Genomic DNA, 15,691 nt, shown 5'->3' with positions numbered 1-15,691 from the left:
AATGGGGTATGCCGATAGCATAACAATGAGATGTGATAGAGCAAATCTGAGATCAGATTTGGAATCAGCACCCTGAAATTAGTCTAGAACAGCTGCAAAGTCCAAGTTATTTTTTGTTGGCCAGTGTTTAATCGGAGGTGCGTGCGGGCGGGGGGGGAAACAACTAATACTAAACACAAAAAGCATACTCTTTGGTTCTTTCGGTAAAGTCACGTAGGTGAAAAAAAAATAGAAATGAAAGTAACTAAATGAAATCACGACGTTTCGGAAGCAACACAAACCTCACGTAAAGCCCTTCTAGGAGGTGTTCGCGTGGCGGCGCGTGTTACCGGCGACAGAAGGATCTGCGGCATGGGCATCCACGGTGGCACGGAGACCTCCGTCGCCTCCACGGGGGCCGTGGAGGGCAGCTCGGATCCCGGCGTCTCCACGCAGCCGCTGGGCAGCAGTCGGCGCAGCAGGGAGGACAGCTCCACGCTGGCCCCACAGCCCATGGGCCCCGAGGCCCCAACAACGCCACCCAACCACCTCCACGCAGAGCCAGAGGCGACGACGATGACGACGACGACGACGTGGGATGATCAGCTGTGCCGTGCCAGGTGGTGGTGCCACCCCGAGACCTCCGACTGACGGCCGTGTGATCAGCTCATTGGACAGGCCGCTGAGCGGCACACGTGGGGGGCACGGTGAGTCCGCGGGTGTCTCGCGTTGAGCTCCTCTCCCCACCCCTCCACCCCCGGGCTAAAGACTGAGTCCCACGGGAGGAGAACGCATGGAAGGCTCGGGGCTAATTGCGTGGCCGAGGTTCCCCATCCAGCGGCGCTAGGGGCTTGGCTCGTGGGCCAAGTGCCGATTTCCGTCGGTTGCGACGTCGCCAGCTATGTGGAGCCCGGCCTAAGATGTCATCACTTGCGCTCAGATGGAAACGTTTCCTTGGGCCAAGAGCGAGCGCGTTAGTTCGTGACGCTGAGCTAAAGAGTCTTAGATCAGCTGACGCCGAGTTTCCCGGAATTGGCAGACGGCCACTCAGCTCAGAAGTGGGTCCTCCAAGGAGGATCCGGAGGTCGCCGGACTGAACATTCGTTTCAAGTTTGCGTTGTTTGATCCAGACGAGAACTGCCTGTCCGCTCGAGCTGGAGGAGCCCGCGGATCAAGGTGCCACGTTCAGGCACCGCAGTCGGTGGTTGCCGAGTTGAGCAGAGGGGGCAGTCTTGAACGCTGAGCACTTCCGATTAAGCACGGTTTGGCTACTACGTACGGTGCGAAAGAAGTTCAACGCACGCAATGCAGGTACATCACGAGTAGAGAGCTGGCGACATGGACCAGCAGAAGCGCGGTTCGCTGTTGCAGAGGCGCGGCGGTTCCGACTCCAGCGTCCGCCCTGGTCAGTACTGCGGAGTGCATAGACCGCATAGGGCGACGAGGCGTCTGCTTCAGATCCTGTCAGATCCCGTGACTTTATCTGAATAGAAGAGTCGTGCACTGTAGCCCATGAGAGCGTGTACGCGTGTGTGTGTGTCTGTGTGTGTATGGGGGAGCGGTAGTGTAGCGGTTAGCACGCTGCGCTATGAACCCGGCGACCCGAGTTCGATTCCACGCTCACGGCCAACACCAGTGACGATTATCTGAACCGGTCCTGGGCCTCCCCTAGGTCGGCTCAGCCTCAAATGAGTACCTGGTGCAGTGTGTAAACATTGCCACTAGGGAGACAAAGGCGGTCGGGCGTGGTGCTGGCCACCCACCCCCTCGTGTGCCGTGCCGGCCTTCATAGGTGCTCGCTAACAGCACTTGCCCCTACAGTCTGTTAAGGCTATATGGGGGATCTTTATCTTTGTGTGTGTGTCCACGGGCCCTGTTCAAGTTTGATCAATTAAATTTCGACTGAAAACTTTGGTGCCTGTAAAGTCACGGAGATAGTAGAAGAAAAAAAAATCAAAAGTAAATATAAAAATTTTGATTTATCATTTTTTTTTATTAAAATGTCTGTGCAACTGCTCTAACGGGGTAGTCCTCACCCTGTTGTAGTGTCCGCATGGGAAGGAGCCTCTCTCTGTTCATCACCTATCCACGCGTGGTGCTTCTCGAACGCGTCGCTTCGCTCACCCACGTGGCCCCGCCGTGGAGACAAAGCCGTGCAGCAGGTCGATCTCTCCTCCACGTGGCCACCACTCCAAGTGCCGCGGCGTCTCAGGCGTCAGCCTTGGGTGAACGACGTTTCGCACACATGCCTTGCACGGGGCAGGGAGCGGAGGGGACGGGGGGGGGGAGGGGGGACTGAGCTCTTCATTGTGATGATGATTTTCGATTTAAAGCTTTCGTGACTGCAGGGATTCATCTTCTTGGTTCTTTCGGTAAAGTCACGTAGAAGGAAAATAATAAAATAATAAAAATAAAACATAATAAAATAATACAAATAAAACATAATAAAATAATTCTCACGACGTTTTGGCAACAACGCAAGCAGCCGTCCTTTCACCTGGGGACGGCTGCTTGCGTTGTGGCCGAAACGTCGTGAGAATTATTTTATTATGTTTTATTTTTATTATTTTATTACTTCCCTTCTACGTGATGACTTTACCGAAAGAACCAAGAAGATGATGATGTGACGAAATCAACATCGAGAATACAAACAGCTGCACGCATGCCGCATTGATTGAAAATGCATTTCTTTAAAAAATAAATCGCGTTATTGTGTTTAGTTTGTTGTCTTTCCCCTCCCTCCACCCCGCACCCTCCGATTAGCGCGCAATAGGCTACGTACGGTGCGAAAGAAGTTCAACATACATGATACAATACATACAGTACCATACATGTCAACCCCTTATCAGTGCCTATCTCATTAAGGGCCAATTCAGACCTCGTAAATCTCAACGTTCATCCGACAAAATTCGATCACACGGGAGAAACACAAACAAATAGACAAAAATTATCATGCATTGAAACAGCTGTGCGCCGCACGGACCTGAAAACTCAAATTTCCCCTGGACAAGAATACGGCAGTACACACAGTACACACAGTGTACACACAGTACACACAGAGTACACACAGTACACAGAGTACACACAGTACACAGAGTACACAGAGTACACACAGTACACAGAGTACACACAATACACAGAGTACACAGAGTACATGCAGTACACAGAGTACACACACAGTACACGCAGAGTACACACAGTACACAGAGTACACACAGTACATGCAGTACACACAGTACATAGAGTACACACAGTACACACAGTACACAGAGTACACACAGTACACACACAGTACACACAATACACAGAGTACTCACAGTATACGCAGTACACACAGAGTACACACAGTACACACACTACACACACTACACAGAGTACACACACAGTACACAGAGTACACACAGAGTACACACAGTACACACACAGTACACGCAGTACACGCAGTACATAGAGTACACACAGTACACACAGTACACAGAGTACACACAGTACACACACAGTACACACAGTACACAGAGTACACACAGTACACACAGAGTACACACAGTACACACACAGTACACACAGTGTACACAGAGTACACACAGTACACACAGAGTACACACAGTACACACACAGTACACACAGTACACACAGAGTACACACAGTACACACACAGTACACACAGTGTACACAGAGTACACACAGTACACACAGAGTACACACAGTACACACACAGTACACACAGTACACACAGAGTACACACAGTACACACACAGTACACACAGTACACACAGAGTACACACAGTACACACAGAGTACACACAATACACAGAGTACATACAGTACACACGCAGTACACACAGTACACAGAGTACACACAGTACACACACAGTACACACACAGTACACACAGTACACAGAGTACACACACACTACACACAGTACATAGAGTACACACAGAGTACACACACAGTACACACACAGAGTACACACACAGTACTCACAGAATACTCCCCTCCCTCGCCCTGACACGTGCCAACTGCACCGTCTCTGCGTGCGGTGGAGGGTGAACCTCGAAGCAATTCGCCGATTGCCGACGCTGAGAATCGCGGTTCGAAGTGGCGGCCGCCCCGTTTAATCGGCGCTACTCGCTAACAACACTCGCCCCCAACACTCTGTTAAGGCTATACGTGGAGGGGAGGGGGGTAGGTGGAATATGTATATCGTTGTGTGTATTAACCGCGACTACCGCGCTCACAGTTTTTGTGGCGTTAAAGATCCTAGGGGAGTAATAGAAGTCGCTTTGTGTGTGGACCAGAGGTCGCAACCGGGTACCCGATACCCGTACCCTACCCGATACCCGGCTACCCGTACCCGGCCGGGAACGGGTACCCGTACCCGGCCAGGTATGGGTACGGGTACCCGTTTGCAACCCTGGTGTGGCCGGGTACGGGTACGGGTTGGCCGTGAGTCACTGGTGAGTAGCCGTTTGTCACTCATTTCGGGTAGGGTACGGGTAGGGAACGGGTAACCGTACCCGGCCGGGTACGGGTAAGGAATCAAAACCCGTTTGCGACCTCTGGTGTGGACCGGGGGACTATTGGTTCACAACAGTCGGGCGACAACAATTGGAATAGTTGTTGGTTTGCGTCGAAAAACGGCACGATTGGGATGAGAAACGCAGCGGCAAGCCCCCCCCCCCTTCCACCTCCGACTGCGAGAAGCTCGTGGTAAAATAGTCTGGGGACTTTCCTGGGTGGACGAGAATAACGAGCAGAGCGACAAGCGGCGCTGAACAAATCGTCGATCTGCTGGTGGCCCACGAGGACACCGCGGACAGCGCAGAGAGCTCAGCTGTGCCGAACAGCAGCCGCTCGGTCCGGCAGCGTCAGGCTGTGAGCCGCTCTCTCTTGCTCAGATTTCAGCAGCAACCACCACCACCCACCCACCACGTCCACCACTACGCACCAACCACGACCACCACCCACCCACCACTCACCACGACTACCACCACCCACCAACCACGACCACCACCGCCCACCACGACCACCACCACTCACCACGACCACTACCCGACCACCACCCACCCACCACGACTACCACCACCCACCCACCACGACTACCACCACCCACCCACCACGACTACCACCACCCACCCACCACGACTACCACCACCCACCCACCACGACTACCACCACCCACCCACCACGACTACCACCACCCACCACGACCACCACCACCCACCGACCCACCGACCCACCACGACCACCACCACCCAACGACCCACCACGACCACCACCCACCCACAACCGCCCACCACGACCACTACCTACCCATCCACCCACCCACCACGACCACCATCACCCACCCACCACGACTACCACCACCCACCGACCCACCACGACCACCACCACCCAACGACCCACCACGACCACCACCCACCCACAACCGCCCACCACGACCACTACCTACCCATCCACCCACCACCACGACCACCACCCACCACGACCACCACCCACCACGACCACCACCACGACCACCAGCCACCCACTCACCGCACTGACGTCGAACGCAGCCGCAACCTTGGCACGGCCCCTCGGCACCCAGAGAGGGAGGGATGGAGGGGCGGGGCTCTTCACGCAGCCAGCCCACGCGACGTCGCTGATGCGCAGTGCCGGCTTGTTTGTGTTGTTGTTGTTTGTGTTGTTGTTTGTGTTGTTGTTGTCGTTTGTGTTGTTGTTGTTTGTGTTGTTGTTTGTGTTGTTGTTGTCGTTTGTGTTGTTGTTGTTTGTGTTGTTGTTTGTGTTGTTGTTGTTGTTTGTGTTGTTGTTTGTGTTGTTGTTTGTGTTGTTGTTGTTGTTGTTTGTTTCTTCTTCCCCTCCTCTTTCCTTTCCCGAGTTGTGTTTCTTCATCCGTGTCGACGTGGTGGGCCCGCCGAGGAGACGCCGCTGGAGGTGGTGGGTGGTGGTGGTGGTGGTGCTGGTGGTGGTGGTGGTGCTGGTGGTGGTGGTGCTGGTGGTGGTGGTGGTGCTGGTGGTGCTGGTGGTGGTGGTGGTGGTGCTGGTGGTGGTGGTGGTGCTGGTGGTGGTGGTGCTGGTGGTGGTGGTGCTGCTGGTGGTGGTGGTGCTGGTGGTGGTGGTGGTGGTGGTGGTGGTGGTGCTGGCTGGTGGTGGTGGTGGTGTGGTGCTGGTGGTGGTGCTGGTGGTGGTGGTGCTGGTGGTGCTGGTGGTGGTGCTGCTGGTGGTTGTGGTTGATGTTAGTGGTAGTGCTGCTGGTGGTGGTGCTGGTGGTGGTGTTGCTGGTGGTTGTTGCTGATGTTAGTGGTGGTGCTGCTGGTGGTGCTGCTGGTGGTGCTGGTTGTGGTTGATGTTAGTGGTGGTGCTGGTGCTGGTGGTGGTTGTGGTTGATGTTAGTGGTGGTGCTGGTGCTGGTGGTGCTGGTTGTGGTTGATGTTAGTGGTGCTGGTGGTGGTGCTGCTGGTGGTTGTGGTAGATGTTAGTGCTGGTGGTGCTGGTTGTGGTTGATGTTAGTGGTGGTGCTGGTGGTGGTGCTGGTGGTGGTTGATGTTAGTGGTGCTGCTGCTGCTGGTGCAGATGGTGCTGGCCGTGGTGCTGATCTCGATTGATGAAGCACCGACTAATCAAGTTGATGTCGTTGCCGGCTGCTGGACGAGACGCGAGACGGGTCCCTTGCGAGGCGCTCACGATGCTGGCAGCACCACCAACATCAACCACCACCAACATCAACCACCACCACCAGCAGCAGTAGCAGCAGTAGCAGCAGCAGCTCAGCGTGTGCCCGTGAGTGTTGGCGTTGTCCACCTTCAGACTCCGGCCGATGTGAATGCGCCACTGCAGGGGCGAGCGAGAAGCTCAGTCACAAGCAGCGACACCTCCACCCCGGTGGGGGTGACTCGTCCGAGTTGGCATCACAGCGAGCCACAGCTTGTAAACAACAACAACAACAAACAAACACAGCGAGCCACTGCTTGTAAACAACAACAACAAACGAGCACAGCGAGCCACTGCTTGTAAACAACAAGAACAAACAGCGAGTCACTGCTTGTAAACAACAACAAACACAGCGAGCCACAGCTTGTAAACAACAACAACAAACACAGCGAGCCACAGCTTGTAAACAACAACAACAAACACAGCGAGCCACTGATTGTAAACAACAACAACAAACAAACAAACACAGCGAGCCACTGCTTGTAAACAACAACAAACAGCGAGTCACTGCTTGTAAACAACAACAAACACAGCGAGCCACTGCTTGTAAACAACAACAAACAAACACAGCGAGTCACTGCTTGTCAACAACAACAAACAGCGAGCCACTGCTTGTAAACAACAACAAACAAACAGCGAGCCACTGCTTGTAAACAACAACAACAACAAACAAACAGCGAGCCACTGCTTGTAAACAACAACAACAAACAAACAGCGAGCCACTGCTTGTAAACAACAACAACAAACACAGCGAGCCACTGCTTGTAAACAACAACAACAACAACAAACACAGTTACTCGACGCGTTCGTCTCTGTGTAGCACCGCGCGCGTGTCCTTAACAAGGGAGAGGGTTGGGGGAGGGGGGAGGGGGGGTATCGTGTAGGCGACGTTTCGGGCAATGGCCCTGCTTAAAGTTGGTCCACCTGTCGGGAAAGAGACGCGAATTAACACGCGGGCGGCATCGGCTGCGGTTGCAAAGACAAAGAACCCCCGGATAGCCTTTGATAGATTGTTGGGGCAAGTGCTGTTAGCGAGCACCTATGAAGGCCGGAACGGCACGCGAGGGGGTGAGTGGTCAGCACCACGCCCGACCGCCTTTGTCTCCCCAGTGGCGATGTTTACACACCGCACCAGGTACTCATTTGAGGTTGAGCCGACCTAGGGGAGGCCCAGGACCGGCTCAGATAATCGTCACCGGTCTTGGTGGCCGTGAGCGGGAATCGAACTCGTGTCCGTAGCGCAGCTCGCTAACCGCTACACCACCGCTCCCCCATTCACACAAATAAAGACAAAGATCCCCCGTATAGCCTTAACAGACTGTAGGGGCAAGTGCTGTTAGCGAGCACCTATGAAGGCCGGCACGGCACACGAGGGGGTGGGTGGCCAACACCACGCCAGGCCGCCTTTGTCTCCCTAGCGGCGATGTTTACACATCGCACCAGGTACTAATTTGAGGCTGAGTTGACCTAGGGGAGGCCCAGGACCGGCTCAGAAAATCATCACCAGTGTTCGCCGTGAGCGTGAATCGAACCCGGATCACCAGGTTCATAGCGCAGCGTAGCGCTAACCGCTGCACCACCGCTCCCCCATTCACACAAATTGTCATCCCCTCTCTAGCCAGCATAGGGCACAGCAGCGAGTGCTGTTACGTGTAAACACACACACACACCGTGTGTGCAGTGCCGCTACAGAGGCAGCGGCCTGTCCTTGACGAACACAAGCCACCGATCCCACATCACCCAAAGTGGAACCCCCTCGGTAGGAGGCAGCGAGACGCGTCCGCAGACGGGCGGACTGCAGCAAAAACAAAACCCCACGCCGACATTGTCCCCCCGCCGTCACACAGACAGAGACAAAGGTCCCCCGTATAGCCTCGACGGGCTGTAGGGGCAAGTGCTGTTAGCGAGGAGCACCGGTGAAGGCGTGCGCGGCACACGAGGGGGTGGGTGGGTGGCTAGCTACCACGCCCGGCCGCCTTTGTCTCCCCAGTGGCGATTTTGACACGCCGCACCAGGTACTCAGTTTCAGGCTGAGTCTACCTAGGGGGAGGCCCGGGACCGGTTCAGATAATCGTCACCGGTGTTGGCCGTGAGCGGGGAATCGAAACGGGGTCGTCGTGTTCGTAGCGCAGCGTAGCGCTAACCACTACACCACCGGCTCCCCCCTTGACACGCGCACACAGACACAACAGACACAACAGACGCACACAGACACATCATGCAGCCGTCACTGTATCCACTGTTGTGCAGTCCACACCGCCGCTGTGTAGCAGCAGCAGCATCAGCTGCTGGGGTCTGCTGCCTGTCTGCGCAGAGGGAGGAGAGACAGAGAGAGAGAACGCGGAGTCGGGGATTGGCGGTGACTGCAAGGGCACGTTGCGAGCATGGAGTGGTGGGGGAGGTGCTGAGATGTGGGGTGAGCCGTAGGGTGAGCCGTGGGGTGAGTGATGGGGTGAGCGGTGGGGTGAGCCGTGGGATGAGCCGTGGGGTGAGCCGTGGGATGAGCCGTGGGGTGAACGGTGGGGTGAGCGGTGGGGTGAGCGGTGGGGTGAGCGGTGGGTGCGCCGTGGGGTGAGCCGTGGGGTGAGCGGTGGGGTGAGCCGTGGGGTGAGCGGTGGGGTGAGCCGTGGGGTGAGCGGTGGGGTGAGCGGTGGGGTGAGCCGTGGGGTGAGCCGTGGGGTGAGCGGTGGGGTGAGCCGTGGGGTGAGCGGTGGGGTGAGCGGTGGGGTGAGCCGTGTGGTGAGCGGTGGGGTGAGCGGTGGGGTGAGCGGTGGGGTGAGCCGTGTGGTGAGCGGTGGGGTGAGCGGTGGGGTGGGCGGTGGGGTGAGCGAGTGCGCCGTGCCACGGGGCACACAGCGAGTCCGAGATCAGCACGGTTGGCCACGTACGGCGCGAAAGAAGTCCAACGTGCACGCGCACTCCGCTGACATCCCTCCCGTGGCGCACGCAGAGATGTTTTCATTCCCATACCCCGTCGCTTCTCCATCCCCGTATCCCAAGCGCCCCCCGCCTCATCCCCTCCCTCCCCTCCATCCATCCCTCCCTCCCTTCCTCCCTCTCACCCTCCCTCCCTCCCCTCCCCTCCCTCCCCTCTCCTCCCTCCCTCCCTTCCTCCCTCCCCTCCCACCCCCCCTCCCACCCTCCCTCCCTCCCCTCCCTCCCCTCCCTCCATCCCTCCATCCCTCCCCTCCCTCCCCTCCCTCTCTCCCTCCCTCCCTCCCCTCCCTCCCTTACACCCTCCCTCTCACCCTCCCCTCCCTCTCACCCTCCCCCCCCTCCCACCCTCCCTCCCCTCCCCTCCCACCCTCCCCCCTCTCTCTGCGTCTCTCTCTCAAGGACGCTCTTGCTGACCCCGTGTCTGCAGCTCACGACACGATCTTTTTTTTTTCACATCCGCAGTCTGCATCTTGCGCCCGAACCGCTACACCTAACAAGGGGGGGTTTGTGGCGGCTGGGGGAGGGGGGGGGTATCTTCTTGTGTTGCATTAATTATAACTCATCGGGCTGGTCAACACCATCGGCGTGTCGTGGTTCAAGCGAGCCGAGCTGACTCTGAGAACACGTGCATGGCGCAATACGGTCCGTGCGGAGATTTGCTTTGTGTTGCTGCTGAAACGACGGCTGATTGGGACGTGTAAAAAAATATATAGATACTTTTATAAAAGTTTTTCATAATGAAGGTGTTTCAGGGTTAGATCGCGTAAGTATTAATTTTGTGTCGTAAACCCTCCACCACCCGACACGACCGGTAAGGTTTGTCACGTAAACATCGCGGCAATTTCATATTCTTGGTTCTTTCGGTAAAGGCACGTAGAAGGGAAATAATAAAATAATAAAAATATAAAACAATAAAAAAAAATTCTCACGACGTTTCGACTGCAACACAAGCAATCATCAGATGTGAAATCCACAGCAAGAAAAAAAATTCCACAGCAATAATTTTTTTTCAATATTTTCAAATTTTCTTGCTGTGGATTCCACACCTGATGATGATTGCTTGTGTTGCAGTCGAAACGTCGTGAGAAATTTTGTAAATTATATTTTTATTATTTTATTATTTCCCTTCTACGTGACTTTACCGAAATAACCAAGAATACGAATCCCTGCTGCAGTCACGAAAGCTTTAAATCGAAATTTAACGCGCCAATTAGTTTACCACTTCAGCCGACCGGTGTGTTTGAGAGTAAATCCACAACATTTACAATTTGAAAACTGTGACGTTTCGCTGGTAATTACATCCAGCATCATCGGGCGAATCACAAGAACGACCCTCCAGCGCCTCTGATCTCTGTAACCCGACGGCTTCAGTGATGGCGTCATCTTTCTTGATTTAAGACCGGGAGCTGGAGAATTGATTCACGTATTCTGGCAAATCGCCCGATGATGCTGTATGTAATTACCAGCGAAACGTCGGACTACTCAGATTGTAAATGTTTATTATAAATTATATTGGTCGCGAAAGCCTACGTGCTAAACTATATATTTGTTTGTTTAATCTGGAGGGACATCTACAGGATACAAAACAAATTCGTAGTATTAAGATTCTAAAAAATTAACCCAACAAAGACAAAGATCCCCCGTGTAGCCTTAACAGACTGTTGGGGCAAGTGCTGTTAGTGAGCTGCATCTATGAAGGCCGGCACGGCACACGAGGGGGTGGGCGACCAGCACCACGCCCAGCCGTCTTTGTCTCCCAAGTGGCGATGTTTACACACCGCACCAGACTCTCATTTGAGGCTGAGTCGACATAGGGGAGGTCCAGGAGCAGTTCAGATAATCTTCATTGGTGGTGGCCTTGAGAGGGAATCCATTACCACACGGGTTACCCGTATTCTTGTACAGGGAAATTTAGCAAAAATACGTTTTTGTCTATTTGTGTGTGTTTCTCCGCTTGTGATGGGACTGTGTAGGATGAACGTTGGGATTTATAAGGGCACGGGGTGACCAATAAGGTCTGAATTGGTCTGTGATAAGGTAGGGCACTGATAAGGGGTTGACAGGTATGGGAATCGAACTTGGGTGGTAGTGCAATGCGCTCATCACTATCCTACCGCTAATACCCACACGGACTTGCAGAGGGACATTATATTATGGGAAGGAGTCGAAATGTCTGCTAATTAGTTTTTATTTATTTCAGACGCATGGCCATTGACGAGGTATAAATGTAATGCAAACTGAATGAAATGGTAAACACGCGTCGAGAGAAGACGCGATGGGCCAATTAAAAACCCCAAACTAAATTCTGTTATGCGCAAAAACAAAAGAGACCTAATTCTAGATTTGAAGTTTTTGTGACTACAAGGATCGAAAGCACAAACGCTTAAGTGTTTGTGCTTTCGCTACGGTGTCCCCACCTGAAGAAGGACGCTTGTGTTGCGCCCGAAACGTCGTGATTTAATTTAGTTGTTTTCTTTTTTACCTACGTGACTTTACCGAAAAAGAGACATAATTGTTTAACACAGCTTAGCCAACAACAACAAAAACCCCGCAAACTAAAATGTCTCTTGTGTTGGCAATCAAGCATGAATTAGTTAGGAGCTTCGTTAATGAGTTTTTTTAAAGACTTTAAAGTGATTATTACACGTAGTTCCACCGGCCACAGTATTGTGTACCGTCGTTCTGTCCACGTGCATCTGCAGACAGGGGCCGGTCATGCTCACGTGTTAAAGGACGACAACAGTTCATCACAACAGGACAACCAGTGCAGGCCGGTAAAGTCGAAAGGCTCCCACAGCGTCGCAATCATGCAACGCCACCAGTTCACGTAGAACTGCATCCCAAGTCACTTTGCTGACCTAACAAATTGCCGACCGAGCTAATCGGAGGTTCAGGGTAAGGAGAACAAACTAAACATAAAAAAGCAGTTCTAAAGAAATTAATTTTCAATCTAGATTTAAAAGTGGCATCGATGGCTATCCAACATCCGCTGGTGCGAGGATGACCGGAGTCCCCGTGATGGTTGATGCTCCGTGATGAGATCAGCGAGCTGTTTGTGGTTCATTTGTGGCAAGCGCTTTGTGTGTGATGAGTGCCACCTCGCGATCAGCGGGCCTGTCGCTCCAAACTCCAATGTAATTGCCCTTGGTGATCACGTGCTCTGGACCGCCAGCTGATACACTCCGTGACACTTCTCACCAAGGGCGTAGCCATGGAGTCAACATTGGGGGGGGGACCAAATCTTACAAGGTGTCTGGGGGTCCCAACCCAGAAAAAAAATATCAAAATTTGAAAACTAATATCCTGCCTAAAATATAAAAATCACGAACGTATGGGATGAACTTTTTCTTAATTTTTGTACAATAATGTCTAATCGTGTATTGTATTACATTTCTCTGTTTTTACTTTTTTTAACATTTATTGCTTCATTGTACGTAATGGCAGAGATTAGGGATTAATAAAGTACAAACATAACCACAATCATATAAACAGAAATCTATGCATTGATTTATATGAAGACAAGGCCAGCTATTGTGGCCAAGGTTTAGCAAATTGTTGGTTTTTTTACAAAGCATAGCAATTATGTACTTTTCATAGCAATATATTGAAGGGGACATTTTGAGCATATAAATTATAATGACGGCCTTGCCTCACGCTTCCATGAGAAGTATCTCGAGGGCTTATCTACACCCTCCGGGGAGGGTGTTTTGGTTTCGTGCCGAGCCAAGCGTCTTGGAAGTGGTGGAAGTCACCCACAAGTGTTCTGGACCGCCAGCTTATACCCCTTTCCCCCAAGGAAGATCTCGTAAATATCTCGTAAAGATCTTCCTTCGTATTAGAAGGGAATTTTGTCAAATCCTGCCAAATTAAACTAAACGCGGAATGTCCCCTGGGGGGGGGAGAGGCACGAAACCCCTAAGATTTTTGCACAGCGTTGGCGTACGGTGCTTTTTCTGGAAGACTTTGCAGTTTTTTTTCCTGGATTTTCTGTTTGCGCATAGTCACTTTAAGATGTTTTCTTGTTCATGTTTTTTTTTGTTTGTTGCGGTTGCACCCGATTCAAGATCCGAATGGCTCACAGGGCTATACCTAATAAATGAAACTGAAAAACTGAAAAAAAAACTGTGGGCCTCTTCCGAATTCTCCGGCGGTGCAGAGACGCCCAAATGTCATCGTGGCAGCCGCCAGTCGCTGCAGCAGCACTTTACAAGCGGCACCAGCTTGGTTAAATAATGTACAGATGAATAATGGATGCCTTGCGGGGGGAAGCATTATCAGGGCTATTTTGAGGCCTTGATCTCACACTGTGGTCAGATGCAGTTGTGTGAACGACGCTGTTGGCTATGAAATGAGTAGTATATCTATTGTCGTGTAACAGCCCACAATAACGGTCCCACACATCACCATTCCCTACCCCCTGAATGTCAAAGATCTGAATCTAGTTCAGCGGGAGGAACCCCCTTAGTATGAAGAAAGGGGATTGGTTGGCTGGACATCAGGAGACACGGATGAGAGAATGGGAGAGGGGTCTGTGGGGGTGCGAGGGATCGTCGTTAGGGAGTTGCGTGGAGGAGAGAGAGAGCTGTGGATGAAGGAGGGAGCTGTGTGTGATGGAAAGGGTAAACTAAAACGCTTACCTGTCCCCGCGTGGTGGTGAGGAGAGTGGACGCTACAGTCGTAGCAAGGCAGAAAGTGTCCACCCACGAACGACACCATTACTGAATATTGAGTGTGCATCTACGTTGAACTTCCTTCGCACCGTACGTAGCCAACCGTGCCAATCGGAGGTGCGGGGAGTGACAAGAACAGTGACGGCCGCGCCGCGTGGCAGACACGGGAGGCGAAATTCAGAATCCCTTCCCTGCGTGCAGTGGCCCAGCCCTGTGGCCCACACAGCAGAGGTCGCAAACGGGTTGTGATTCCTTACCCGTACCCGGCCGCACCAGGGTCGCAAACGGGTACCCGTACCCGGCCGTACCCAGCCGGGTATGGGTAGGGTATCAGGTACCTGATTGCGACCTCTAGGATGAAGCCATGTTGCAGGCGCGGGTGGGTTGATTCTAGGAACTTGAATTGTGAGAAGAGACAAGACGTTGGGAAATGAGTGACAAACAGTTACTCACCAGTGACTCACGGTCTACCCGTACCCGGCCGCACCAGGGTCGCAAACGGGTAGCCGGGTATCGGGTAGGGTACAGGTATCGGGTACCCGGTTGCGACCTCTGGCGAGTGCTGGTTACAGAACGACTGCATGCACAGCATCATGAGTGTACAACGCGTCGTGTTCCAATCCACTGCGGATGGATGATTAAGGCTTTCCTTGCAAATCGTGCGGAATATTTTACCTTACTTTTTAAATCCTTTATATTAAGTTCGCTTGCGTGCTTGCGTGCTTGCTTGCTTACGACCGTGCAAATCTTTTGGTCGTTTTTTACCCCACTTCCCGTGATCCAATCGAGCTGACATTTTGCACACAGACTCGTTGTGCGTGACAATTAATTTTCGTGAAAAATTTTTTTCCAAAATTTGACACTGTTTAGGGAATTTTTTAAAAACATTTAATTACCAATTGCTTAATGGTGGCAAGCAATCATCTGACCCATAGGTGGCAGCCATCTCAAGCCAGAGGACGAGATGACTCTAGCCGCCACGCATATAAAGGATTTATAGTGAAAAACTTTGTTTTTACGGGTACATTTTTTACCACGTTGGTTCGTGTGTGCTGTTGCAGCCTGGGAGCAGAGACTTGATGTAGCTGTTCACCTCGAGCTATGGATGCCCTGACAGCTGCAGTGTCTTTGTGCTGTTCGCATTTTGGCGTCCTCTGGTCGAACACTGTTTGAGACTAGGCTCTAAAGAAAGCTGTCTCTGGTGTGGCCTCGACACAGAGACGTAGTTTCTCTGTGTGCCTATGAACGTCTCTCTATGTATCTCTGTGATATCTGTCTCTACTTAAATGTCTGTCTATATGTCTCTGGTTCTGTGTTTTATCTCTCTCTCAAATTTAGCATTCTTAGGAAGAACGTAATCAACCAGGTAGGGTGTTGACTGTTATGTTATCCG

At 52.5% G+C, this 15,691-nt stretch overlaps 1 protein-coding gene across 1 annotated transcript in view; it reads right to left on the bottom strand.

Annotated features, from left to right (window-relative positions):
* LOC133357452 (dedicator of cytokinesis protein 9-like) overlaps positions 1 to 494 on the bottom strand; it is a 172,587-nt gene extending 172,093 nt beyond the window's left edge. Inside the window, 1 exon segment of the mRNA XM_061575397.1 lies at positions 330 to 494. Within this exon segment, the coding sequence (XP_061431381.1) occupies positions 330 to 494 (165 nt within the window).
* Positions 495 to 15,691: the final 15,197 nt, after the last annotated feature.

The sequence above is a fragment of the Lethenteron reissneri genome, chromosome 58 (genome assembly GCF_015708825.2).
Source record: "Lethenteron reissneri isolate LAM-NWPU_2019-01 chromosome 58, ASM1570882v1, whole genome shotgun sequence".
Taxonomy (NCBI): Eukaryota; Metazoa; Chordata; class Hyperoartia; order Petromyzontiformes; family Petromyzontidae; genus Lethenteron; species Lethenteron reissneri.
Note: the sequence above shows the minus strand (reverse complement) of the source record. Positions and strands in the feature narration are given on the sequence as shown.